We start from the raw sequence: 25,754 nt of genomic DNA, 5'->3' as shown, positions 1-25,754 counted from the left end.
CTGCTTTGCCCCGTCTATTTATTTATTTATAGAAAGCGGCTCTGAAATGGAAACACCTTCATTTGTTGTTTTAGAGGCTTCTGCAGCCTGACTTCCTGCATCTCCTATGAAGAAAAAGCTTTTCCATCCTTTAATGGTCACAACTCAGCTTGAGATGGGAGGCTGGGAACGTTTTCCTTGGCTCGTGTGCTATTTCTCGTGGCCTTTCCTCCCCTCTGGTTGCTCTGGGATGCAGCTGAGAGATGCAGATCTGTCAGGTTGAGACCGAGATGCTGGCAGTGGATCTTGGGCCTTGGTCTACGATCATTTGATTCGGCTTGAAACAGTTTGGGAAGTCAAACAGCTTTGGGTCTGATCTTGGATTTGAATCAGGGAGTCCAACGCCTTCCAGGTGCAAATGGGACACGGGAGATCTTGAACACTCAGAGGGAGTGTTGATGTTTGGAAAGATCCGTAAGCCTTTCTCCAAGCTTAGTCCTCGATGTCCATGGATTGCAGTGCTGCTTTCCTGTTGGATATATTAGCAGACGATGTGTTTTGATGTTAACTGAATAGATGGAATTGTCTGGGGAGATGTTTTCATCCAGGCATGTGGTTTTTTTGAACTGCTAAGACTGCTAAGAAAATAGAAAATAAATGGAATGGTGATGTAAAAATACTATTTCTCTGTAGTCACCCTGCTCTTATTTCCCATGGCTGCTAGAAGCGTCTTGGCTCTTCTCTGTCGTCTCCAGAGAACGGTCTGGCAATTGTAGTTGGATTTTGTTGTAGTGCAGTGATTTTAGGGAGCTGTAAGGTGATGTAAAGAGCCACGTCAGTGTCCCTTTGATCCTTGACTTTGCTCTACAGTATTTAGCATGATCATTATGTGCACTATTTTGACCAACTGTGTATTCATGACTTTTAGTAACCCACCCGAATGGTCGAAGAATGTGGAGTAAGTAAAGCTTTTATTTTTACCAATCTCACAGAATGTTGTTTTCTTCTATCGAGAAATCTTTTCCATGAGCATGACTCCAACTTGTCTTTTGTTTCCACTTTGTTTAGACAAAAAGTGTTTGTGCTTCGTCATTTTTCACGACTATAATGGCTTTTCTACAAGCTTCTCAGTGCTTTTTCTTCTCCGTAACAGGTACACGTTCACCGGTATTTATACGTTTGAATCACTTGTGAAAATCATTGCAAGGGGTTTCTGTATAGACGGCTTTACTTTCCTACGGGATCCATGGAACTGGCTGGATTTCAGCGTGATCATGATGGCGTAAGTTGTGTTTTCAGATTCTTGCAGGTATTTGTGGCATTCGGGAGGGGACGAGACCTTAGGAAGGGGTTGGATGTGTAAGGAAAAAAGAAATGAAGGAAAACGGAAGCGAATCCCCCAAAGATTACCTTTATTAATATCAGGCTTTGTAACAGTGCCCAGCCGTTTTGATTGCTCCTGTGCCAGAGTGGCAGCGTGTCCTGTTCAGCGCAGGACCTGGAGCCAAACCTCTGCCAATTCCAGTCTCTGCAACTCCTGCCCTCCTTGGCCTTGCACGCTGACATCTCCTGGGATGTGGCTGCGGTTGGCCCGTTCCTAACCCGCTGCCGAGGAGGGTGCGGTGTCAGAAAAGGAGACACTTGGTTGTCCTTCCTCAGCCCTTTCTCTTGTGCCGGATCAGCATACGTTGATCTGACACTGGGGAGCTCATGGGGATGTTGGGATTCCCAGTTGAACCAGGAGAGGTGCGCTAGGGTTCTGTTTTTTCTGTCCAAGCCTGCATTGACAGTGGCTCGGGCTCTGGGGGAACCCAGGCGCTGCTCCCTGGCAGGCTTGATTTGCCAGTGGAAGAGATTTCTTTTTCCCTTTTCCATTTCTTCTTGGAATACTGTACGTGTGCATGGTTGGGCTCCCGGAGTCAACATTGGCCAATGAAAACCAAGGAGTCCTGTTGTTTAGGGCCGTAGTTTTCAAGGGTTCAAAGCACTTGAATTTAATTATAGTTATGTGCTTTAATCGTGTAAACCCCCTTTTTTTTTGGCTGGATTCTGCACCCAAAGTTGTTGATTTTCTTGAGTTTCTGCTCTTTTTCTACTTGCCTTTTAGTTGTGTATTTAATTTAAATGGGGAGTTGGACGTTGTACACAAAAGGCAAAATAACGGGTGACTCAATCCGCACTGTAGTTTTACTTCAGAATAGATGGGGATCTGCTGTGCATGACGTAAACACACGTGTGTGGGTGAGGCTCCCAGCTGTGATTAAACCTGTGAATTGCTTCTTTCCTTTGATTTTTGATAAATTAACAAGCCCATAAATTAAATTCTTGATGAATTAAATACTTGATAATTGAAATTCTTGATAGTTGGAATTCTTGGTAAATTAAACTCTTGATAAATTAACAAGCATGCCAGCTTTTGAAGGCCCGATGCATTGGTCTTGCATAGATGTGCTGAATCTCTAGCTGATCTAACTCTGTAACCTCCTTATTTCCTCTGAACTTGCCTGTAGACCCCAAATCCAAGGGGTTATTTTTGGGTCAAGCGAGCCTGTGTGCTATTTAGACCTTGCTAGGAGGGTCTAAATTTTATTAATCACTTGTGGTGGCCTTTCAGCACCAGGAAGAATCTTGAATATTGTGCATTTCTTTTCTTTTTCTGCCCAGATGGCACAACAGAAAGATTCTAGGTTGGGGTAAAATATCCCTCTGTGAACCTTGCGTGAAGCCTCTTCTCTGTGTAGTTCAGGTTTATCCCCTTGTAAAACAGGGATAACCGTACCTCGCTGGGGCTCACAAACAGGTAGTGAGGCATAAAGGATTCAAACGGAGGGCGCTAATCAAAGCAAAAGATGATCACGCTTGATTAAAAATATGAAACGGAGCTAATAGACCCAAAACCACTGAACTGAGGAGACGTCCCCAAGAGTCCTCACATATTGGACAGTTTTACTGTTACCACTTTCTGTAGAGAGAGCATTAGATGTTCACGTCCATGTAGATGAGAGCGCAGGAATCCAGCCCTGCTCCTGGGTGAGCCGCTTGCAGTGTAGACAGACCCTCGCTCTCTTTTCAATGTCAATTCGCAACCATTTTAAATCACAAACTGTTTCCTACAGGCAGCTGTGTGCGAAGGAAGGTGACCCCAACGGTGCCATTAACTCTGGTTTAATTCTGCAGGTATATAACAGAGTTTGTAAACCTAGGCAATGTTTCAGCTCTGCGCACTTTCAGGGTTCTGAGAGCTTTGAAAACTATTTCTGTAATTCCAGGTAAGGCGGCCTCCGGTTGGTGTTAGCTGTTGGGTACAGGCCCCTGTGAGTGATGTATTGCTTTGTCTGTAGTGGTTGTTTTCTTTTGGTGTGTGTATTGTCATTGTGTTTTTTGTGTGTGACCTCCCTCATTGCAGATATGTCACAGAGTTTGTGGACCTGGGGAATGTCTCAGCATTGAGAACTTTCAGAGTTCTCCGAGCTTTGAAAACTATCTCTGTTATTCCAGGTGAGAACCATTAAGCATTAAAGGCTGGGCTTGCGTGCATCTCTCTTCAGTATTTCCCCCTGGTCCTGCATCGCTTTATTCCTCAGAAATGGCATTGGGGTGTTTTTGATGGGCTTTGCAGTCTGTATAAACAGAGAAGTCTGAAATTAAGGCTTCTGGGTTAGTGTTTCACCACTCTTAGTGTAAAAAATTTTTTCCTAATACCTAATCTAAACCTCTCCTCTGTTAGTTTAAAACCACCCCCACTTTTCCTATTGCTACAGGCCCTGGTAAAAAGTTTTTCCCCGTCTTTCTTATAATCCTAGAATAGTTTGAGTTGGAAGGGACCTTAAAGATCATCTAGTTCCAACCCCCCTGCCCTGGGCAGGGTCACCTCCCACTAGATCAAGCTGCCCAAGGCCCACCCTGCCTGGCCTTGAGAGCCCCTGTAAGTATTGAAAGGCTGCAATAAGGTCTCCTTGGAGTCTTCTCTTTTCCAAGCTGAACAATCCCAACTCTCTTCTATTTTTTTGTGTTACCAGCATGAACAGATAAGGGTGCTTTTGCTTTCTCAGGCTACACTTGCAGAGACCTTTGCCAGCAAAGAGACTATGGAATTGTAGGGGCTCGTCACTTTTGTCCCCTTTCCAGACTGCTAACCCCATCAGACGTACATGGCTGTTGTGCATGATGTTCTCTAGAGGCATATGCTTTACTTGCACTGAATAAGAGTTTGCTAGCATAACCTTCTTCCTTAGCCTTCCTTGATGTTTGGCAGTGCACATAAAAAGAACAAAAGAGATTTGGTTATTGCTGTTAGCAGCGTGCTAGGTGGACCTGAAGTCCAGTTGTGGTTCCATCAGCCTGCTGCGAGTATCAACTGCCTTGCTCCAAGAAAAGCATCGATGTTACGATAAGTTCCGTATGTGATTTGCATTCATGATCGTTGCAAAGTGAAGATGATGCAACTTTAATGAGCTGCTTACCGACAGCATGCCTTGTCTTCTGATGGAAAGGAGCAGAACAGTTCCGTTTTGGATCATTCTCTCCATACTACTCAAATCTAATGAAGTTGTTCAACTGCGTAGTCGACAACAGCCGATGAAAACTGAGAGGTCATGTTGGAAGGCTCCGTGCCCTGGTTTTCACGGGGTCGGAGCATGGAATGGTTTGGTTTGGAAATGACCTTAAAGATCATTCGGTTCCAACCCCCTGCCATGGGCAGGGACACCTCCCACTAGACCAGTCTGCCCAAGGCCCATCCAACCTGGCCTTGAACGTTTCCAGGGATGGGGCATTTCCCTCCCTTCAAGAGCACTTGTTTTTAATTTTAGTAATATGCTTTAATCATGTAAAATGCCTTTTTTGGCTGATTTCTGCACCCATGGTTGTTGATTTTTCTTGAGTCTCTGCTCTTTTTCTACTTGCCTTTTAGTTGTGTATTTAAATTGTGTGCAGAGTGGAATATTGGACACAAAAGGCAAAATAATTCCAAATGAAAGCAAGGAGGGGGTGATGGAATCTCAGCCTTTCTTAGTCCCTTGCAGCCATGCGTTTGATTAAAGGGGTGATTTGCTACACCCAGCTGCGAGGATTCCTGTTTGCCTGCAACTGTACGTGTCAAAACCATGGTTGATCGTGTCGGGCTCCGGGGTGGGATCACCCCAGCAAAGGTTTCTTGCCGAATGCCCCTGTGGCCTCAGCTAGAGCCTTGGGTCTGAGCAGCCCTGAATTCAGCAGGATCTGCGTTCTTTTCTTTTTTCCCTCCTTCCTCCCTTCCACCTCCTTCCTTCTCCTTTAGAAATGCAAGATCACATCAGAAACGCTGATTGAAGGGTCCTAATATTGTGTTGTTTCTGCATCTCGCTCTTTTAGAGCAGCATTAGTGCTGCTCTCTCCTCCAAGTTCATGCATGGTTCTTCATATGGACCAGACTGGTTTGGAAATCCAGGCTTACGCCTGAGCTTGCTTTTATTATTGAGCTTTGCCTATTAATGATCCTGACGGCCTTGGTAAAACCCAACGGGCCAGCACTCCAGATGAAATCTTGCCCTACTCGTAACAAAACCCATGGTCTAAATGAAAGATTCAGCTCCTACAAGGGAAGGGGAAGAGCTGAAACCGTTTAGTTAAGCAGTAAGACATTAAGATGTAGACAGTTTGGAAGTTATTTGATCTTTGTAAGTTGTTGTAGTTTGTGCCAATAAGCCAGGCTTAAACACAACGGAATGTGTCCATGGAGAGGTTTGTCTCTTAAATGAACATCTCTGTTTGGACAACCCCTGCTTTCACAGTAGCGACTCCTGAGCGCGCTTTGCATCCTCTGCTGCAAGGCTCAGGTATTCTCAGGGTCAAACGCTGGTATTTTGGGTTGTTCTAACTATCGAAACCGCTGAGCTCTGCTCATTCATCACCTTTATTGCACTGTGTGATAAAAACAGAGTGCGAGTGGTGGTTCCCAGGAACCCAGCCACTTTCTGGCAGCAATCTTTTGGAAGGTGACGCATGTATTTGTATTTTCAATGTCTTTTCGTTCTACAGGACTGATTTCTAGTCTTCTTTTCCTCTCTGCAGGCTTGAAGACCATTGTGGGTGCCCTAATTCAGTCTGTGAAGAAGCTGTCAGATGTAATGATCTTGACAGTGTTTTGTCTCAGTGTCTTTGCTCTGATCGGGTTGCAGCTCTTTATGGGCAATTTAAGGAACAAGTGTGTGATCTGGCCAATTAATGTGAACGAGACTTTCCTGGATAACGGCTCCAGGGGCTTTGACTGGGAGGAATACACCAACAATATGTGTAGGTATTTCTGCAGTGATACTCCCTAAAACCTTCTTAATTGACTTAATTCTTCTAACCAGGATTTCTGACGTGGCTGGTAATGCGGGGGTCCAGCTTTGTGCAGTAAACCCCCCCTTCCTCGGGTATTTTTCAGTTTTTAGAAACCTGGCCTTGTTGAGGTGTTTCTGGTTGGGTTCGTTCTCTAGAAAGTCTGGGCTGTGCTCTTTTATCTGAATATTTTGTCTAAAATGTTGGTATTTTCCATTTTGTTTCCAATTAAAAGCTGTTTAAATATGGTAAATGGGAAGTAGCTCTGCCCATTTAAACCCCTGGGCTGAATATCATAGAATCACGGAATCATTAAGATTGGAAAAGCCCTCTGAGCTCATCCAGTCCAACCATCAGCCCAAACCCACCATGCGTACTAACCCATGTCCCCAGGTACCACATCTACATGAATTTTGAACCCCTCTAGTGATGGGGACTCCACCGCTTCCCTGGGCAGCCTCTGCCAGGGCTTGGACATCAGGTCCCTCATTTGGTTTTGCTAAGTTCTTCTGCAAATGCTCATGGAGTTGTTGGTTCCTGTTTGAGCCTTGCAGCATCCTTCCATGCTGGCAGGATTTCCCAGCTGTAAATGATGCTGTGGATGAGCAAGGAACCAGCCTCCAGGTTTTTGTAACTTGATTTCTTCCTCCCTTCTCACTTCGAGCTTCTCTGCTGTGCAGGCAGCCAGTTTTAGATCAGATGCTGTCCTGGAACCCAGAAAGGTGTTTAACCTCAGTTCACGGGGTTAATGTTATTGAAAGCTGAGCTACTTTACTGATAAATTTATCGGGGGGGATCTAGAGGGCTCGTCAGGGAAGGGTTTTGTGGTCTAAATCCTCTAACTCCGTATGTATGTGCATGTTATCTTTTCTTTTTCATTTTCTTCAGCCAATTTTTACACAATTCCTGGTGCCCCTGATCCTTTGCTCTGTGGCAACAGCTCAGATGCAGGGTGAGTGTTAAGCTTTATTAAGAGACTCTAATTACCACTGATGTTGGCTAATGATGGCAGAACCTTTGGGATATTTTATGCTGCTTCCTTTGTTGGTCCTGGTGTTATTTCATATGTAAAAGGTTTTAGATTTCTTAATCAAATTATTAATCTATTGTTACTGTCTATTTGACTAATACGATGTAAGCTGGTGTTCTGCACGTCATCTCAGGAGGCAGATAAGGCTGGGGATGATCACGAGTGGCAGCGTTTCCCTCTGAATCCGGTGATAGGAATCACCAGAGGAGCAGGGGATGGATGTTCAGAGATGGAAATTGTCCATGTGCTGTTGTCTCTAGTTGGGTTTTCCCCAAGTCCTTCAGCTCTGAAGACCTTTACGGCAAAAGCTGGTCCTTTTGGCTCTCATTGGGTGAAAAGCCTCATGTTACCACATCGTGTTTCCATAGGACAAAGATAACTGAGCTTTTCTGAAATCCTGTCAGTCGCCTCGTCTGCCATCCTGACTCGACACAGAAAGCAAATTGCATGCTGTTTGTTACGAGAGTTGTGAAACTCTCCGTAAGCACGGATGATGATAGAATCATAGAATAGTTTGGATTGGAAGGAACCTTAAAGATCATCCAGTTCCACCTTGATGCCCTGAAACAGCATTGTCATCTTCTCCGCAGCCAATGTCCGGAGGGCTATACGTGCATGAAAGCAGGACGGAACCCCAACTATGGTTACACAAGCTTTGACACTTTCAGCTGGGCTTTTCTGGCTTTATTTCGCCTTATGACTCAGGACTTTTGGGAAAACTTGTATCAATTAGTAAGTAAACACTTTGCTTTGGTGTTAGATGGGAATTTGGGGGTAGTACAGGAAAGGAAAACGTGCCAAGCTTTACTTTATTCCTCCTGTCTGGAAGAGTAACTACAAGTCAGGATGCACAATGAGATGTTGTGTGTGGAGGAGGAAGGGGACATCGCCTCTAAGTGGGTGTTGTACTCACAAGTCCAGAAGGGGTGATAGATCCTCCACCACAGAAAACTGTGTGTGGTTCAGCTCTGCTCATGGAAGGTGCTCAGGCGCTTTGGAGGGCAGCATGTTTCCTTGTAACCCAAGGATGGTTTGTGGACCTTGCTGAAATGGCTTTTGTTCTCTTTTGTTTTGTTTTAAAGGAGTCTTAGCATTGAGTTTCACACTGTGCTTCTGAATCCTCTTCAGTTTGCATCCTCTGGGTGTTTCCTTCATTGAAGAAGAGGGATGTCACCTTTTGTGTTTAATGTGAGGTGTCTTAGTGCTTTGCAGTGGAAGTGCTGAGATGTTAAATATTTGGCACCGCTGTACTTTCTTAGAAGCTTTCAGGTTAAGAAATTTGGGATCAGTTCCTGTATCGGGTGTCCCTCTGAAACTACTTTCTCCTTTACTTTTCTCTTCCCCCTACCATGCTCCTCTTCTTCCAGACCTTACGAGCGGCAGGAAAAACCTACATGATCTTCTTTGTCTTGGTGATCTTTGTGGGATCGTTCTACCTGGTTAATCTCATCCTGGCTGTGGTGGCAATGGCTTATGAAGAGCAGAACCAGGCCACGCTGGAGGAGGCAGAGCAGAAAGAGGCCGAATTTAAAGCCATGTTAGAACAATTGAAAAAGCAGCAGGAAGAAGCACAGGTGAGTGTGTCTGGAAGCATTAGGTGGCAAAAAATTGTTTCCTGCTAGAATGGTGAGGCCCTGGCCCAGGTTGCCCAGAGCAATGGTGGCTGCCCCATCCCTGGAGGGGTTCAAGGCCAGGCTGGATGGGGCTTGGAGCCCCTGATGCAGTGGGAGGTGTCCCTACCCATGGCAGGGGTGGGGCTGAATGGGCTTTGGGGTCCCTTCCAACCAGCCTGTTCCAGGATCCTGTGATTCTACGAAATGCTCCCAGAATTTCTAGATAAGTTCGGGAATATCTTTGCAAGACAGCAAGTACATATTTGTTGATCCTTTATGAAATGCCTGTACACAAAGCTGAGGGGCTGAGAGAGATATTAATACCTGCAAAAGTAGACTAAAAATGTTTACAAGTCCTGGCTGCAGGTTTTTTCTAAGAGAAAGAATACACATCTCAATCCTGTTCCAAGGACTTGTGCTTACGTGAATTAAGCCCTGCCCTTTCTTAAAGCAGAAAATGGAGTATTAATTATGGTAAGAGCTGATTTATTTGTCCATCCTCTTGCCTTCACCCTCAGGCTGCTGCTATGGTCACTTCGGCAGGGACGGTCTCTGAAGATGCTGTGGAGGATGATGGTGGGGGGAGGATGTCTCGGAGCTCTTCGGAGATTTCTAAACTCAGTTCCAAGAGCGCCAAGGAGCGTCGAAACAGGAGGAAGAAACGAAAGGACAAAGAACTGTCAGAAGGAGAGGAGAAGTGTGACAGTGAAAAGGTGTTCAAGTCTGAATCTGAGGATGGCTTGAGGAGGAAAGCATTCAGGCTACCAGATAACAGGCTAGGAAGGAAGTTTTCTATCATGAACCAGGTAGTCTTATTTTCCTTCATTAATATTTATGCTTGCTTATAGTCAAGATAATATTCTAGTTTAGATCCTGATTAGCTTGTCAAAGGCATCTGCTCACCATCTTAAACTTGTAGCAGAGCAGGAGGGCACTTAGGGCACAGCCCTTGCATGCCCTTAGCCCGGCATAAATTGTTCCTGAGAGCAGTGAATCTAACCAGATAACTCTTCACCGACGCAGCTCAGCCAGCCAAGAGTGAACAACTCTTTAAGTGCAGCTGAAGGCTGAGTGGTGATTGTTTGGGTAGATCAGGAGAGGGAGCAAAACCACTTTAGTAGCACTTGACAGCACTGCAGTGTTTTCTTTTCTTACTCCTCACACTGTTGTCATTCTTTCTTTTCTCCCTCCTAGTCTCTCCTCAGTATCCCCGGCTCCCCTTTTCTCTCCCGACACAATAGCAAGAGCAGCATCTTCAGCTACAAAGGGCGATTTCGTGACCCAGGTTCAGAGAATGAGTTTGCTGATGACGAGCACAGCACGGTGGAGGAAAGTGAAGGCAGGAGAGACTCCCTGTTCATCCCCATCCGCGGTCGCGATCGAAGGAGCAGCTACAGCGGCTACAGCGGTTACAGCCAAGGCAGCCGGTCCTCTCGGATCTTCCCCAACCTGCGCCGCAACGTGAAGAGGAACAGCACGGTGGATTGTAACGGCGTGGTGTCCCTCATCGGTGGCCCTCCTTCCAGCATGCCGGGGGGACGCCTTCTGCCTGAGGTGAAAATAGATAAGGCAGCTGCCAATGACAGTGTAAGGAAGTCGATGAGCGGGTAGCGTAGGTGTGCCAGTCTGCCCTCTCCTCTCCTGAATGCCGCCCTCCGAGTGAACCAGAGACCCTGGCGGAATGAGAGTCACTCGCTCTGAGCACAGACGATGAAGTCTGTATCACATTTAACACCTCGTGCTTTAACTTCCCCTTTCTTTCCTTCTTGAACTTAACGACGCAGCTCCTTCTCCCCCTGGCTTCCCGGGGAAAAAAAGGCTTGGAATTGAGTCCTTAATTAAAGGACTAAGATTATTAGGAACCCCTGATGCACGTCAGGACGATTTGCAAGGGGCTGTTATTTAAAACAAAGGAATGGGGAAACCAACCCAAGTCTGTTGCAAGTATTCTCCACAATAAGATCAAATATTTGGGGATTTAAAGGGAAATACAAGCAGTCTTTCCCCCCTTGCTCATTTTTGCAAAGGAGGCTGTTAGGAAAACAATGATTTTTAAAACTAAGTAATTTTAATGTTTGAATTTGCCATGCCTGTGGCTTTTTGTAATCAGTTAATTGAATTGGTCCCGAGTAACTTCAAGAACGCTTAAGAATGCAGAGAGAAACAACAACAACAACAAAAGGAATATTAGTTCGGAGGGTGTAAAATAATCTGGATAGGATTGAAAAAACATCATCTGAGAGATCCCTGAATCAGTTGTTTCTGACAAGTCTGGTTGCCGTGCCTATAAATTCCAAGCTATTTTGACCTTAACTGGTTATGTTAAAGCATCAGTTACTACCTGTTTTTTTTTCCTTCCCTGGTTAGCATGTGAATACAGTGTTTTGCTTCAGTATTTAATTCCTTTCTAACACAGCATGAATGCGGTAGGAGAAGCAATCTGCATGATGCATGTGTAAAAGAGAAGGGATTACCTAGCAGTGATTTTGCTGACTCTGCCTGTAGAGTTCAACATGCAACAAGCAATTCCTTAGCTGTCGTGGGGGGAGACCTGCATGGGCTGCACAGAGACCTCGGTTCACGAGCAGACAGCCCCGTGATGAGGAAAAAAAGACAGTTATCTCTTAGTACAAGAGATTGTCTGTGCCTGACAGAGACTGGCATCTCCAGAGCTGTCTTAGAAGGGAAACTGCAAGGTACCTTTAGCAGTGCAAGCTCTTTGAGTCGAGGGGAATGAGGTGCTGCTCCACAAGGATGAAACCGAGGTGCGGTTTCATGTCCCTGTTGTGTTAGAAAATCAGCTTCAGAGTGGGAGAGATCCAGTCTCTGTTAGTTCCCAGACAGGGATGTGGCTGAGCTTCTTGTATCCTAATTTTCCGATACGGATATTGAAATTGATGTTGATATTGTTAAGTGCTGAGTTCATAAACTTGATCGGTTTGGGTGGCTCCAATGAGGCTGGGGCACGTTCACACTCTGACCATTGTAAAGTGGCCTGGTTAGAAGAGTTACTGCTGCCTGAACTCCTTGGTATTGATACAGAGTGTAAATTATTTTGTGCTCCAGCAGTCTTCATTAGAAATGTTCTTTAAAATATAGTCCTTAATTTGTCTAAGGCTCCAGAGCACTGGTGCTGGCAGGAATGAGGGCTTGAGCCTTGGTTTGACCACTTGCATAATGTAGGAAATGGAGGAGGATAGCAGGACCAAAGATGTTTCTCTCTTTTGGGTGTACGTGCCGTGTTTCTAGGCTGAGAGTATGTAAAATACTGGGAAGACAAAGAGTTTCTGTTAATCATTATATGGATTTTTGCAGGGTACTACTGAAATCGAAATTAGAAAGAAGCCTGGTGGGTCTCTCTTGGTCTCGATGGATCAGGTGAACGCGTCCTATGGAAGAAAGGATCGAACCAACAGTGTGATGACCGGGTTGACAAATACCCTTGTTGAGGGTAGGTATGGTTTGAAGGTTTGCTGGGGGGATTTTCAGTCCGTAGGTATCGATTGCCCTCTTGTGGTTTGTTGTAGGAACACAGAGGACCCATCCGCTTGGCAGTTAGAGGGTCATGCCTCACATCTGCCCTGGGTTCCTTGTGCTGGGGCTGTGCTGGCTGTCCCTCCGCATGGCCGGAGGGGTGGCTGGTCACAAAATACAGGAATGGACACGTGTGTCTGCTCAGTCTGTCCAAGAGGGTGCTGCACGGTCATGTTAAACTACATGAGATGGCTTCATGGTGGCTCAGGGGAGAAGAGTGACAGCTGGGAATGCAGGCTCAGGTCAGGCCCTGTCTGCTGGGGCAAGTGCTGCAGAGATCAGTTTTGAGCCTCAGGTTCCCAGGAGGGAACGTGTGTGTCCTTCAGACACCCAGCATTTAGCTGTCGCTGCTTTCAGGTAGTACAGATTCCTGCATTAATTTTGCCTAAACCTGCATCTTTTGAGTCATTATCGATACAGAAGTATTTATTAGACTTTCTTGTACTTGGTTTTGCATCTGAATTATGTCGATGCAACAAAGAGTTGTGATTTTACGCTAATGAATATGCGGTGTGGAGATTACAGGAGTAAGACAACGTCTGATAGAGGTGTTCTGTCTTCTGCCATCTCCCAAGAACTGGAGAAACTCTCCCTTCCTTACAGCCCGCAGGAGAAAAAGGTTTGAGCTACATGAGGAGCTGAAATGTGAGAGCTGTCAAAAGAGAGAGGGACTTCTGCATGAGGGAAATTCTCAAATGGACAGCACACGGGGATGAGATTTCCGACTACGTTATGCAGGAGCCAGCAGGAATTTATGAACAGCAGCCATGTGAGGCCGATGATCTCAAATTCCTGCTGTCTCCTGCAATAAAATTGTATGAAAACTAAATATACTTAGAAACAGAGCAAGGTTCTGCTGCTGCCTCCCTCCTGCGCAAACGCCCACAGGCTCCAGGGCTACGCTCCTCTTTTTTAACTTTAGAAATTCCAAGGCAACTAAACACTAAGCAACCAGGGAACCAATGAGAAGGAGAGCGCCCTGGTCCTTTTCCTACCCATAAAAAATAAAACTTGGCCATGAACAGCTGTGCAGCCTGAATGGAACCATTGAAAAGTCAAAGAACAGAGAGAGGGGGAACTCCTGGCTTCGTTTTTTCCCCTAAGCACTTGAAAGAGGCCAGTTTAAAGAAGTGGATGCAGTGTCACGCTTAACTTCTGTAAATGGAGGTGGTTTGTCTTAATTGGGTTATTCCTGTCAAAAATCCTGTGCAGGATTATGTCATAGATTTCCTCTTTTAGACCGTGCCTGCATTCGGCACAGAATTCATTTCAGTTATTTAAAAGCTGGCACTGAAGGCAGTTCAGAATCCGTAACTTGCATTCAAACCATTTTACCTTGATCGGTTCTGAGTTAAGTGGATCCCCTTGTTTCAAATAATTGGGATCAAATCAGAGGACCCACAGGATGCTGTTTTAGAACCGTGCTTCGTTGTAACCCCGTGCAGATGGGCTGTAGCTATTGCGTAGGTGCCAAGAAGTTGGTGAAGCTCAGTACCAAGACTGGGCTTGGCTCTTCTCTCGTGGCCTTCTGCACGATTGCCCATGGTCACAAGATTCATGGCTTAGGAACTCTTTGTCTGAAGCTCTTGCCAACCGTCCTGAGGTTCTTTTGGTTTGAGTGTCATCTATGTATACTGCAAAATGTGTCTTTGGCCCGAGAATATTGAGTTGTTGTAGAAGTAGGGAGACACAAGAGAGGTCCAGTACAGGCAAAATCAGTATTTTAGCCATGCTGAGCATCAGATGGATCCAGCAGCCTCAGAGGTGAAGACTGAACCCTCTTGCTGTTTTGTTTTGTAACTAGAGCTGGAAGAGTCTCAGAGGAAGTGTCCACCTTGCTGGTACAAATTTGCCAACACGTTCTTGATCTGGGAATGCCACCCATACTGGATCAAGCTGAAGGAGATAGTGAACTTAATCGTCATGGATCCTTTTGTTGACTTGGCCATCACCATCTGTATTGTGCTGAACACATTGTTCATGGCCATGGAGCACCATCCCATGACCCCAGAGTTTGAACATGTGCTCTCCGTAGGAAATCTGGTAAGACTGTTGGAAATTATTCTTTACAGATCTGCTGGGATATGTTGCTTCTTAATCTAGACTTTAGCAAGAAGAAGGGCTAGTCCCAGCTCTAGAGGACACTGAGTGGCATGAGCTTGTCCTCACTGTAGTCTGCAGCCGCTCAGAGGTCTTAGAATCACAGCGATCCTCATGCCACGTCAGGGGAGCAGAGACTCTTGTGGACAAGGAGGTGGCATCACACAGACTGCACGTTTGAGCTGGTGTGACAGGTTGCGTTGTTCGATGTTTAACCTGAAGATCAGAAAATGAACTGAAGTGAAACTTTGTCTGTTCTTTGTCTGTCTCTCTCCTCACCACTCCAGGTTTTCACCGGCATTTTCACAGCAGAAATGTTCCTCAAGCTCATTGCCATGGATCCCTACTATTATTTCCAAGAAGGCTGGAACATCTTTGATGGATTTATTGTCTCTCTCAGTTTGATGGAACTGAGTCTAGCAGACGTGGAAGGACTTTCTGTGCTGCGATCTTTCCGATTGGTATTCCATATTCTGGTCCTTTTTTGAATGTTACTGGAGCCACTAGAAAGCTTTTTACAGGAGTAGAGGCTAAACTTGAGGAGTGGAGGTGGTGAAGGATGGCTTGGGAGATACCTTGGTGTATGGTGCCCAACACGAATAGGGATGGACCACGTAAGAATGGCCTTCATTTCATGTGCTCGGATGTGGCAGGTTGTATGTTACAGTATCGTAAGCAAGATAGAAGCTCCGTACTTTTCCTTTGTAAAAGGAGATCACTGTTGGGGGGATAATGAAGTACAAAATACAGGAGGCCAGAGTCGAAGGGAAGTTGAGCAGTCCTTCCTCCCACTGGAGCATGGGCTGATGTTTATGCAAAATACAAGATAGCTGCCATTTAGAAAGCTCTGCCTGATGTTCCTCTTTGCTTGAGATGAAATTAAATTGTCATTTTTCTGTTTTTTGTTTTGTTTGTTTGTAGCTGAGAGTCTTCAAACTGGCCAAGTCCTGGCCCACTCTGAACATGCTGATAAAAATCATCGGTAACTCAGTGGGTGCTCTGGGGAACTTGACCTTGGTGCTAGCCATCATCGTGTTCATCTTTGCTGTGGTGGGCATGCAGCTCTTCGGCAAAAGCTACAAGGAGTGTGTCTGCAAGATCAATTCGGAGTGTGAGCTACCCCGCTGGCACATGCACGATTTCTTCCACTCCTTCCTTATTGTCTTCCGTGTGTTGTGTGGGGAATGGATTGAGACCATGTGGGATTGTATGGAAGTAGCAGGACAGGCCATGTGCTTGATTGTCTTCATGATGGTCATGGTCATCGGAAATTTAGTGGTCAGTAAATGGTTACTGATGGTCTTTATTGGTTGCCTTGGGGTGGGGTAGGCACTGGGGAGACCGCAGGGTTAGGGAGTAATGTTTTTTGAGTCTCTTGGGGTCCTTCATGGCCTTTGACATATGAACAGTCCTGTTGACTTTGATAGCACAATATTAAGGATGTGCTTTGCTTGATAAGGACCTTAAATGGTTGCTACAAATAAAGTATCTGAGCACTTTGCAAACAAAAGCTGGAGGTACAAAACCCTCAGTCGAGGGCAACAGACCCATCCCTTGCCTTAGGGGGTAAAAGAAGCTTAAAAGAAGCAAAACCTGTCTTTCCAAAAGCCTGGAGAGGAAATAATTTGGTACACAGGGTACCTGAAGTGTTCAAATTGGGTCGGAAGTTTCTTCTCATCTGCCCACTAGCTTAGTCATGAGGTGGAGTTGTGTGAAGAGTCAGCTGGTGGAGTTGCACGGCCTGTTGTGTGGGAGGCTAGACTGGATCATGATGTTTCCTTCTGGTCCTAAATTTTATGAAGAAAAGCCTATGGAGGAATATGTAAGCAAGAATGAAGCAGTGTAAACAGTTGCATATCTTAGAAGTAGCGTTGTGAGCCCTCGCTGAGAGGACTTGTCTCACCAAGGGATTTTGACACAATAAGTCTTGGGGACTATCACTAGATGCAAGTGAGGAAGCAGAGCTAGGAGCCATCACTCAAAATGCTTTGATTTGGCCCGTTCCCTTTGAGACGGAGATGAGACTAAACCAGTACCTGCACCAGATCCCACCGACACCAGCAGAGTTGTGCTGCACAGGGCTCCCCCATTCATGGAACACGTTGCAGTGTCAACGTCTTGTTCCTCGAGTCCTCAATAAGTCTGTGGGCCACAAAGCTGGTTCTCCGCATCAGCTCTGCAGCCCCTGTTAACATCAGCAGGACTTGGCTGGGGAGATAAAGCCCTTGTGTGTCAGCTCTGCCAAGCGTGGCCTCCTCTCTTTCAGGTGCTGAACCTGTTCTTAGCCTTGCTGCTGAGCTCCTTCAGCGCAGACAACTTGGCAGCAACAGATGATGATGGAGAGATGAACAACCTGCAGATTTCTGTTATTCGCATCAAGAAGGGCATTGCCTGGACCAAGGCCAAAGTGCGGGAGTTCATGCAGGCTCATTTCAAGCAGAGAGAGGCAGATGAGGTCAAACCCTTGGATGAATTGTATGACAAGAAGGTGAACTGTATCGCTAACCATACAGGGGCCGATATCAACCGAGACATTGATTACCAGAAGAACGGCAACGGCACGACGAGTGGGATTGGGAGCAGTGTGGAGAAGTACATCATCGATGAGGATCACATGTCCTTCATCAATAACCCCAACCTCACTGTCCGGGTGCCTATTGCTGTAGGGGAATCAGATTTTGAAAACCTCAACACAGAAGATTTCAGCAGCGACACAGACCCCGATGGCAGCAAAGAGGTAGGATGAAACACTAAAACTTCGTTCTAGTCATTTAGCCCTGGTGGGAGTGCCTGGAAGCGTCTTGGGAGGGAGAACTAGACAGTTCCCAGCACAAACTTCTGTTCGTATTCAGATGCCTTCGAGACAGGATTGTCTTGGTTGATGGAGAGCCGCAAGTACTTATATATATATATATATATTTATATATAGGCGGCCATCCATATTCCAGGCTGCATCAGAAGCAGCGTGGCCAGCAGCGTGAGGGAGGGGTTTCTTCTCTACTCCACTCTCATGAGACCTTACCTGGGGTCCCGTGTCCGATTCTGGAATCTCCAACATCATAAGGATATAGAACTGTTGGAAGGGGTCCAGAGGAGGCCACAGAGATGACCTGAGGGCTGGAGCACCTCTGCTACGAGGGCAGGCTGAGAGAGTTGGGGTTATTCAGCCTAGAGAGGAGAAGACTGCGGGGAGACCTTAGAGCAGCTTCCAGCACAGAAAGCGGCTCCAGGAAAGCTGGGGAGGGACTTTTTCCAAGGTCATGGAGTAATAGGATGAGGGGAAATGGCTTTAAATTGGAAGGGGGAAGATTTAGACTAGACATTAGGAAGAATTTCTTCATGATGAGGGTGGGGAGGCCCTGGCCCAGGCTGCCCAGAGCAGGGGTGGCTGCCCCATCCCTGGAGGTGTCCAAGGCCAGGCTGGATGGGGCTTGGAGCCCCTGATCCAGGGGGAGGTGTCCCTGCCCATGCTGAGTCATCATGTACTCAATATTTGTTGGGAACTAATTATAGACTGGATGGGCTTTTATTTTGTGTTCAAGAAACTCGATGATACCAGCTCCTCTGAAGGTAGCACCATTGATATAAAGCCTGAAGTGGAAGAAGTCCCTGTGGAGGCACCAGAGGAGTATCTGGACCCAGATGCGTGCTTCACGGAAGGTAAGCTGACTATAAGTGTGGAAAGAAACCTCCAGGTTGTTTTGGGGACCTCTCCACTGCAAACTTCCCTTAAAGTTAGATCTCAGTCTGGATCTGGGCTGGCTTTCAGCTTATTTTGAGACCCTTCTTGGACCCTGCATCACTTGCAAAGTGGAAGCCTCAGGGATGCAGTTGCCCTCTCAAGGCTGTAGATGACCTATAGGTTGGGCAAGTTGATCTTTTGTACAACTGATGTCTTGAGTACTTAGAGGGAGAAGAATCTGGCTTGTGGTCAGTTTTTTCTTCCCATCCCTGGCCTCAATGTCTTTCAGCAACTGCTCTGTTACAGGTATTCCCATGGCAAAGATGTTCTAAGTGGTTCAAGGTCATTTTATCCGCAAGTTTTCCATTCCTTTTCTTGTCGAGTGCATGGATACCTCACCAAATAGAATGAGTTCAGTCTGTCCCCAAATTGATGTTAATTCAGGTGCTTGGGTGCAGAAGTGGCGAAAGCAATCATCGAATCCTCAAGGATTCAAGAATTTCAACTAAAACTCAGCGTATTTAATATTTGCTTTGAGATGATGACAGTTTTATGTTCTTAGCTAAGATTTAACATAGATCTATGGTCCCTAACAGAGTTGAGGCTCATCTTGCTTTGTGCACTCTCCCCATCACAGGTTGTATGCAGCGCTGTAAATGTTGTCAGGTCAATATTGAAGAAGGCCTGGGGAAGTCTTGGTGGACCTTGAGGAAGACTTGTTTTCTGATTGTGGAGCATAATTGGTTTGAGACTTTCATCATCTTTATGATCCTCCTGAGCAGTGGGGCTCTGGTGAGTAAAATACAGGAATCTGTGCAGCCCAGTGGGGTTGAGGTAGGAACATCTGGCTGGGAATGCTGTAAATTGGGTGGAAAAGCAAGTTATGATGATTCTTACCTGGAAAACAGCACAGTTCCGTTGCGGCGGGTGCTGTACAAAAGCCCTTTCTAATTATTTTTGTTTAGTTTAAGTTAAGAATGAAGACTGAATGCCTGCAATTCTGCATTCTGATCACAGCTTGACTAGAAATGCCAGGATTTTGGACAAAGCCTGTATCTATGTTCCATTTTCACATTATTTATTATCTTTATTTGCTTTTCTGTGTTTGCAGAGCTTCTTGACCTCCTGGTATTCCACCAACTCAAATAGCCACTGTGTGCATTTGCTTTCATGCATTACAGGTCCCTCATTCTCTCCCACAACCCCTGTTCTCCAGCCCCTTCCCCAACTCCGTTCCCTTCTCCCGACACGCTCCAGCCCCTCAGTGTCCTTCTTGGAGTGAGGGGCACAAACTGAACCCAGGATTTGAGGTGCGGCCTCCACAGCGCTGAGCACAGGGGAAGGATGACTTTCCCTTTTTTTGGGGTGTTTTTTCCCTTGGCATTGCAACTACCAGAGCAGATAAGGCGCGCTGTTTAAAAAATGTAATTCTCTGCTCATATCGGTGTCCTTTGAATAAGCTTGTGGGTAACAACATTGAACCATGGAATAAATCTGATATAATAACACAAGTTCCTGCTTATTTCCCAGGCTTTTGAGGATATTTACATAGAACAGCGAAAAACCATACGGACCATCCTGGAGTACGCGGACAAGGTCTTCACTTACATTTTCATCCTGGAGATGTTGCTAAAGTGGTGTGCTTATGGATTCGTCAAGTTCTTCACTAACGCTTGGTGCTGGCTGGATTTCCTCATTGTGGCTGTATGTATCCTCTCCTCCTTTTTTCTGCTTGGGCAAAAATGTTAGAGCCACGATGGGGCTGTGTTTTCTCCTGACAAGTGTCCTAACTGAATCATGTATTTAATGAGGATTCAGTCCCAGATGCCTGTAAGGTTCCAAACGCAGGATGAAACCCTTGAGCCCTTTGAGCTGGTGTTTCCCATGCAACTGTGGAATTTCTGCCCTGCAGGTCCTAAAGAGCCTGCAGAGACACAATAAGGGGTTTCCAGCCCTTGGCTCTTCTGCTTCGCTGAAAATACAGTTTCTGAGCAGCCTGCCTGCATGCTGAGCTCCTGGGAGGTGTTAACAGTGGGAGAACTTGGGCAGATGTGGTATTCCTCGGTGACATCCTCTTTCTGTAAACGTTTGCTTGCGTTATTAACCGTGAGGGGATGATGAGGCAGGCAAAGGCTTCCCCTCCTCCCACCTAACAAGGTTCGTTGTTCTGAGCACTGGGCGCAGGCACTGGCGGAAGTTTAATTCTTTTGAAAGCTTCTTATGCAAAATGAAGTTCGACTTCATCCTCCTCCTGCTAAAAAGATCTAAAGCTCAGAAGAGAAAAAGCAGGATCAGATCAAACAGCAAAGAGAGCTCGGTGAGAGGATATTGCAGCACAAATAAGGGAAATGGTCAGTCTGGACAGTTCAGGGTATGATTGCCCTGGAATTCCTCTGTGGAGCATAGCGTGAGATCATAGATTTACAGAATGATTTGAGTTGGAAGGGAACTTAAAGCCCATCCAGTTCCACCCCTGCCATGGGCACTGACACCTCCCACAGGATCAGGGGCTCCAAGCCCCATCCAACCTGGCCTTGAACCCCTCCAGGGATGGGGCAGCCACCCCTGCTCTGGGCAGCCTGGGCCAGGGCCTCCCCACCCTCACAGCTAAACATTTCTCCCCAAGATCTCATCTCAATCTCCCCTCTTGTGATTCAAAAACATTCCCCCTCATCCTCTCCCTGCACTCCCTGATCAAGAACCCCTCCCCAGCTTTCCTGGAGCCCCTTTCAGTGCTGGAAGCTGCTCTAAGGTTTCTCTGGAGCCTTCTCTTCTCCAGGCTGAACAACCCCAACTCTCTCAGCCTGTCCTCATACAGGAGGTTCTCCAGCCCTCGGATCGTCTGTGGCCTCCTCTGGACTCACTCCAATGGATCTATATCTTTCAAAGCTTCCCATGTGGAATGCTTTGATTCAGTGATGCCAAGATGCTGTTCAGTGTGATTATCACTCTGGAAATATTGCTGAGCAGGTGGAGCAGCTCGGCTTGGAATCCAGGGGCAGAAGGGACTCAGGGTCTGGCTCCATCCAGCCCAGTGTCTTGTCTTTAGTGGACCAGTGAGATGCTTTAGGGACGGGGTGGGAGGGCAGGGCTGTATGATGAGCACCCACCAGCGACGTACGGGACCAGGGCGTCACTGAGCTGTGTTGGGAGCCAAGTGCAGTTTCATTGCCAGCTATGTTACAAGTTTCATTTTCTTCCCAAGTGTTTGGTTGCTGGAGTAAAGGGAAGGCACTTGCCAGCCAGGTAACACGTTTACAAGGAAGGAACAAGCGTGTATGTACAAGGATCCTGAATTCCCAGTGCCTTAGGCAAAATCTCCCATTTTACTTGGCATCACGGATAGGGAAGTTGAGCATTTTTGCCTACAAAAAACTTGAAATGTGAATTTGAGATACCAAATCAACAAAATCTCAGTTCTGCAGTGTGCCCTGTATGTGTTAAATCACATTTTTTTCAATCCAGTTTTCTAAGGTGCCATAGATGGGGTTCAGTGCAGTCAGGATGGCAGCTGGAACTGATAGAGAAATAAAACTTTGCATCATAACGACGCTCTTGAATGTTATTTTTCAGGTTTGATAGCATTGTCAAATAACCCTCCTCTGATTCTCAAAGCTTGCTGGGTGTATTTGTGAAGACAAAGTCTTTTTGTGGGTAATAATGAAGGCTTCTGCTTTTCAGTCAATCTGGAATTCCTTGTCTGACATCGCTGCCTGCTGTGTCTCCTGTTGGAGTGTCCCCAGAGAATAACCCTGACAAGACCCCCCGAAAGCCAAACCAGCCTCGAGGCGGGTTCCTGCCTGCTTGGGATCATAGAATCATAGAACAGTTTGGGTTGTAAGAGACCTCAAAGCCCATCCAGTTCCAACCCTGCTGTGTGCAGGGACACCTCCCACTGGCTCAGGGGCTCCAAGCCCCGTCCAACCTGGCCTTGAACCCCTCCAGGAATGGGGCAGCCACCCCTGCTCTGGGCAGCCTGGGCCAGGGCCTCCCCACCCTCACAGCAAAACATTTCTCCCCAGGATCTGATCTCAATCTCCCCTCTTTTCAGCTTATCCCACACCTCCAGATCCCATCCTCACTTTGACATTTGGGAACAGGATTTGAATGTACTGGTGTCGCTGTGGGCTTGAGCCTTGTTCCGAATAGGCTGGTTTTGCTTCCCTAAGGCTTTGTTGTGGACCTTTGGGACACTCCTGGCATGGTTTTAATCTGTAGAATTTTAAAATCAAGAAAGCCACATGGAAAAATCCAGAGAGCCGTGTTGCAAAAGGTTGTGGCCACTCATTTTGGGGCAAATAGGAAGACAGAAAAAGCACAAAGCACATGTGTGAACAGTCAAATGAGATGAAATCGCTTCGTGTTCCTGTGTGTCTCTGTATTTGAAATCTGGTCCTGTGGTTTTCCTGGAATATGAGTGGATTGAGTCATCCTTGTAATTAATTTCGTGTCATTATCTTAATGTCTCTTTTTTTAAAAAAGAAAACACTAAGTAGGAAGTGTCCTATTGTGGGAATTAAGCTGAAACCCCGCCTCTTGTAGGAGGAGGGCTCCCATTTTCCATTATTTGTTCCTGTATATCGATGTTGTCTTTTTTTTTTCCTTGAAAATGGCTGATACATCTGTTTATCTGTGTCTGTAACGTGGTACTGGCCAAAACTGGAAGCCAGTGGGATGCCGGTGGCGCAGTGTCTGTAGAAACTCTTTATATATGGCCAAGTCATGTCTGATCCTAATCTAAAGGGTTTTCAGTTGGCTCATGTGGGGAATGGAGGGCTGCCAGGTCAAAAAGTAGATGGCCCCACACTCTTAGACCTTTAATCATATGGGATTTAATCCTGCAGGACCTGAGCTGCCCTCAGAACCGTCTGGTGGTGGGTGTTCAGTCATTCACACATGTTAGAGCCTAAAGCTGATTCCAAGCTGCTCAAGAAAAGAGATTGTGGTTCTAGTGCTGAAAAATGGGTGTAAGGAACTTGTCCCCAGCTGGTTCGCGGTGTCGGCGTCTGAGCAGCCCCACGATCACTGTGCAGCTCAGCGACTTCCCAAAAGGGAGCAGCTTGGAGCAGGCAAAAAAAGCGCCTGTCAGTTGCTCTGTGTCACAAGCAGAAAAAAGAAGCCCCAGCCGTGGGTTTTCTGACAGTAAAAGTTAGAACCGGCCACCTGTTTGTGTTTTGCAGAGTCGCTTTGGCAGCAGCAAGCCCAGGCCCCGTAAACGGGTGAGGCCGCGCTGCTCCGCGTGGCGTGCTGTACGCGTTGAGCGCAGGCGGTGCAGTGTGTGTATTTATCTGTATTCTTTCTCATAGGTACCTTTAACATTTGTCTGGCTTCAATTTAATGGGAGCCGCTGGGATCCTGCAGACAGTAAAGGGCGAGGGTAAGGTTTTTGTCATCGTTTGGGCTCTTCCTTCCGACAGACCCCTTCTCCGTCTGTGTGTCTCTGCCTCTCTCTCACTTATCTTTCCCCTATGTTCTTTTCTTATGCCTTTCTCAACCGCATTATTTCCTTCCAGGTCGTTTCAGTCAAGTGAAGTAGGCAGCTGGTGTCATGTCTTCGGTATTTATTCCTGGCTGGCAGGCTGGGCTGGGCAATCAGTGCTAGGGGATTCATTCTAACAGTCTGGAACCTTTGTTTTCTTTCTTTTTTTTTTTTGTTTTTTCTTTTCTTTCTTTCTTTTCTTTTTCTTTCTATTTCCTGTGTAGGTCTCTTTAGTCAGCCTTATAGCTAATGCCCTGGGCTACTCGGAACTAGGTGCCATAAAGTCCCTTAGGACACTAAGAGCTTTGAGGCCTTTAAGAGCGTTGTCCCGATTTGAGGGGATGAGGGTAAGATGCCATTAGCAGCTGATCCTTCTGCATGCCCGTGGAGCGTTTTTTTTTAAGCATGCTAGAACTGATCAAAACTGGTGGAAAGACAATTCCAAACAGAATCATGATGCAGCTGCTGACTCGATCACCTCTACCGTGGATGTCCCCTCACCCTGCCCACCGCTGCACCCTCCCCTCTTAACAACGGGAGATGCATCCAGCTGCCTCATTACATTAATTACTGGCCCAAACCACATGCCATTTGTAGATGATGTTAACACTTGGCTGTTCTCATTGAGCCTGGCTTTGACCTCTAGCATCTGAGGGGGCTTCTCAGCTGTAACTTTTCTTATCTAGGGAGAATCACCAGGTGCAAAGAAGCAGAATTTGAACCACCTCAGTGTCTCCAGCCCCTCTCAGTGTTGGCTGCTGGTGGAGTTGGATTGAAACACTATATCGAAAGGGGTTTTTCAAAATGCAGTCTGCCTGCAAGGGGGAAAAGGGCTGCTTCCTTTCTTGGATCACTCAGACCTTCAGGAAGGGACTGGCGGGGAGCTCAGCTCTTTGAAAAAAAGGCTTTGGTTTAATTCCTCTTGTTGCACCTTGTTGTTCTCGGTCCAGTCTGGTGGTGACTGGAAGCCTTGTCTGATAGTGAAGCTTTTCCTTTCCACTCCCTCCCTTCTACCATGCTTTATGGTCCCCTGTCCTGTCACTGTGGAACCAGCAACAAAGCACAAGCAAAGCATTGAACTTAACAAGCTTTCCTTAAATTATTAGACGGCACCATCGCCTTGGGGATTCGAAATTATTGCAGCGTCTCCTTACTTTGCCCCTAGGACTCTGTATTTTGGTGCTTTTTTCCCCATTTGGGATTGAAATAACCCTCTAAGAACAGGCAAAACAGTTGTGTTTCTATTAAGTGAAGGGTACGGTGTCTTAATGGACTTCCCAGTTCCTCTTAGAGCAATAATTTAGATCTTTTGTGCTAAATCCCATTCGGCTCACAATTAGAGATGCGACAAGAGATAAAATTATGTATTTTTTTAATCCACTTGGATCTTCCTGCTCTCCCTTGAATTTGCTGTAACAGCGTGAGAGAGGCGACAGCCTGAGCAGGGATCCTCAAATTCCAGAAGCGATAGGAGTAAACGACACCGTAACAAGTCCAGAGAGGGTGGTTTTTCCCCTAATATCTTATCCTGCTATTTTTTTCTTTGTGTGAGTCAGCTTCATTTCAAACCTTATTGTAGAATACAGGCTGAAAGGATGAAAACGCTTCCATCGACCCAAAGCCGGCGCTTTTGCTGGTCTGGGTGCAGGTCCCGCCTAGGAGAATGATCACAAAGGAAAAGACCTAGCACTAAACCTGTAGATATTAAAAGCTATTTTTGAAGCCGTGCTGGAGAGAAGCTGTGATTTCTAATGCCCAGTCAGGAAATTCTCATGTTTAAAGTGGGGGATTTTCCCCACAGCAGAATTGATAGAGAATTGTGGCTGCAGCCCTGGTAGTTGCCTAAACCCAGTTATTCTTCCTTTGGTTTGACTTGGAGACAAGTGTTTCTGCCCCGTACAGCCAAAGCAACTCTTCTGAGCCAGAGAATAGAGATCTGAAGTGCCTTTGCAAAGGAAACCAAAAATGTAGTTCTTTGCTTTTCTCTACTCCATAGTAATCTGCATTTTCAAGAGCTTGCTCTGCTCTTCAATT

At 46.3% G+C, this 25,754-nt stretch overlaps 1 protein-coding gene across 4 annotated transcripts in view; it reads left to right on the top strand.

The window, feature by feature from the left end:
• SCN8A (sodium voltage-gated channel alpha subunit 8) overlaps nucleotides 1–25,754 on the top strand; it is a 54,059-nt gene that overhangs the window by 18,121 nt on the left and 10,184 nt on the right. The window contains exons 4-21 of one of the 4 annotated variants that reach the window (XM_069879525.1): nucleotides 849–937; nucleotides 1,133–1,261; nucleotides 3,386–3,477; nucleotides 6,031–6,252; nucleotides 7,171–7,234; nucleotides 7,903–8,044; nucleotides 8,680–8,886; nucleotides 9,444–9,731; nucleotides 10,120–10,479; nucleotides 12,241–12,376; nucleotides 14,264–14,502; nucleotides 14,847–15,020; nucleotides 15,481–15,837; nucleotides 16,826–17,296; nucleotides 18,102–18,219; nucleotides 18,879–19,033; nucleotides 19,772–19,945; nucleotides 23,945–24,067. In XM_069879525.1, coding sequence (XP_069735626.1) covers nucleotides 849–937; nucleotides 1,133–1,261; nucleotides 3,386–3,477; nucleotides 6,031–6,252; nucleotides 7,171–7,234; nucleotides 7,903–8,044; nucleotides 8,680–8,886; nucleotides 9,444–9,731; nucleotides 10,120–10,479; nucleotides 12,241–12,376; nucleotides 14,264–14,502; nucleotides 14,847–15,020; nucleotides 15,481–15,837; nucleotides 16,826–17,296; nucleotides 18,102–18,219; nucleotides 18,879–19,033; nucleotides 19,772–19,945; nucleotides 23,945–24,067 — 3,540 coding nt within the window. Of the gene's footprint in view, nucleotides 1–848; nucleotides 938–1,132; nucleotides 1,262–3,156; nucleotides 3,249–3,385; nucleotides 3,478–6,030; nucleotides 6,253–7,170; nucleotides 7,235–7,902; nucleotides 8,045–8,679; nucleotides 8,887–9,443; nucleotides 9,732–10,119; nucleotides 10,480–12,240; nucleotides 12,377–14,263; nucleotides 14,503–14,846; nucleotides 15,021–15,480; nucleotides 15,838–16,825; nucleotides 17,297–18,101; nucleotides 18,220–18,878; nucleotides 19,034–19,771; nucleotides 19,946–23,944; nucleotides 24,068–25,754 lie in introns of all 4 variants that reach the window. The other 3 variants (XM_069879526.1, XM_069879527.1, XM_069879528.1) reach the window with 3 other exon arrangements.

This window comes from Phaenicophaeus curvirostris, chromosome 38 (genome assembly GCF_032191515.1).
Source record: "Phaenicophaeus curvirostris isolate KB17595 chromosome 38, BPBGC_Pcur_1.0, whole genome shotgun sequence".
Taxonomy (NCBI): Eukaryota; Metazoa; Chordata; class Aves; order Cuculiformes; family Cuculidae; genus Phaenicophaeus; species Phaenicophaeus curvirostris.
This window is presented reverse-complemented; position numbering and strand designations above follow the sequence as displayed.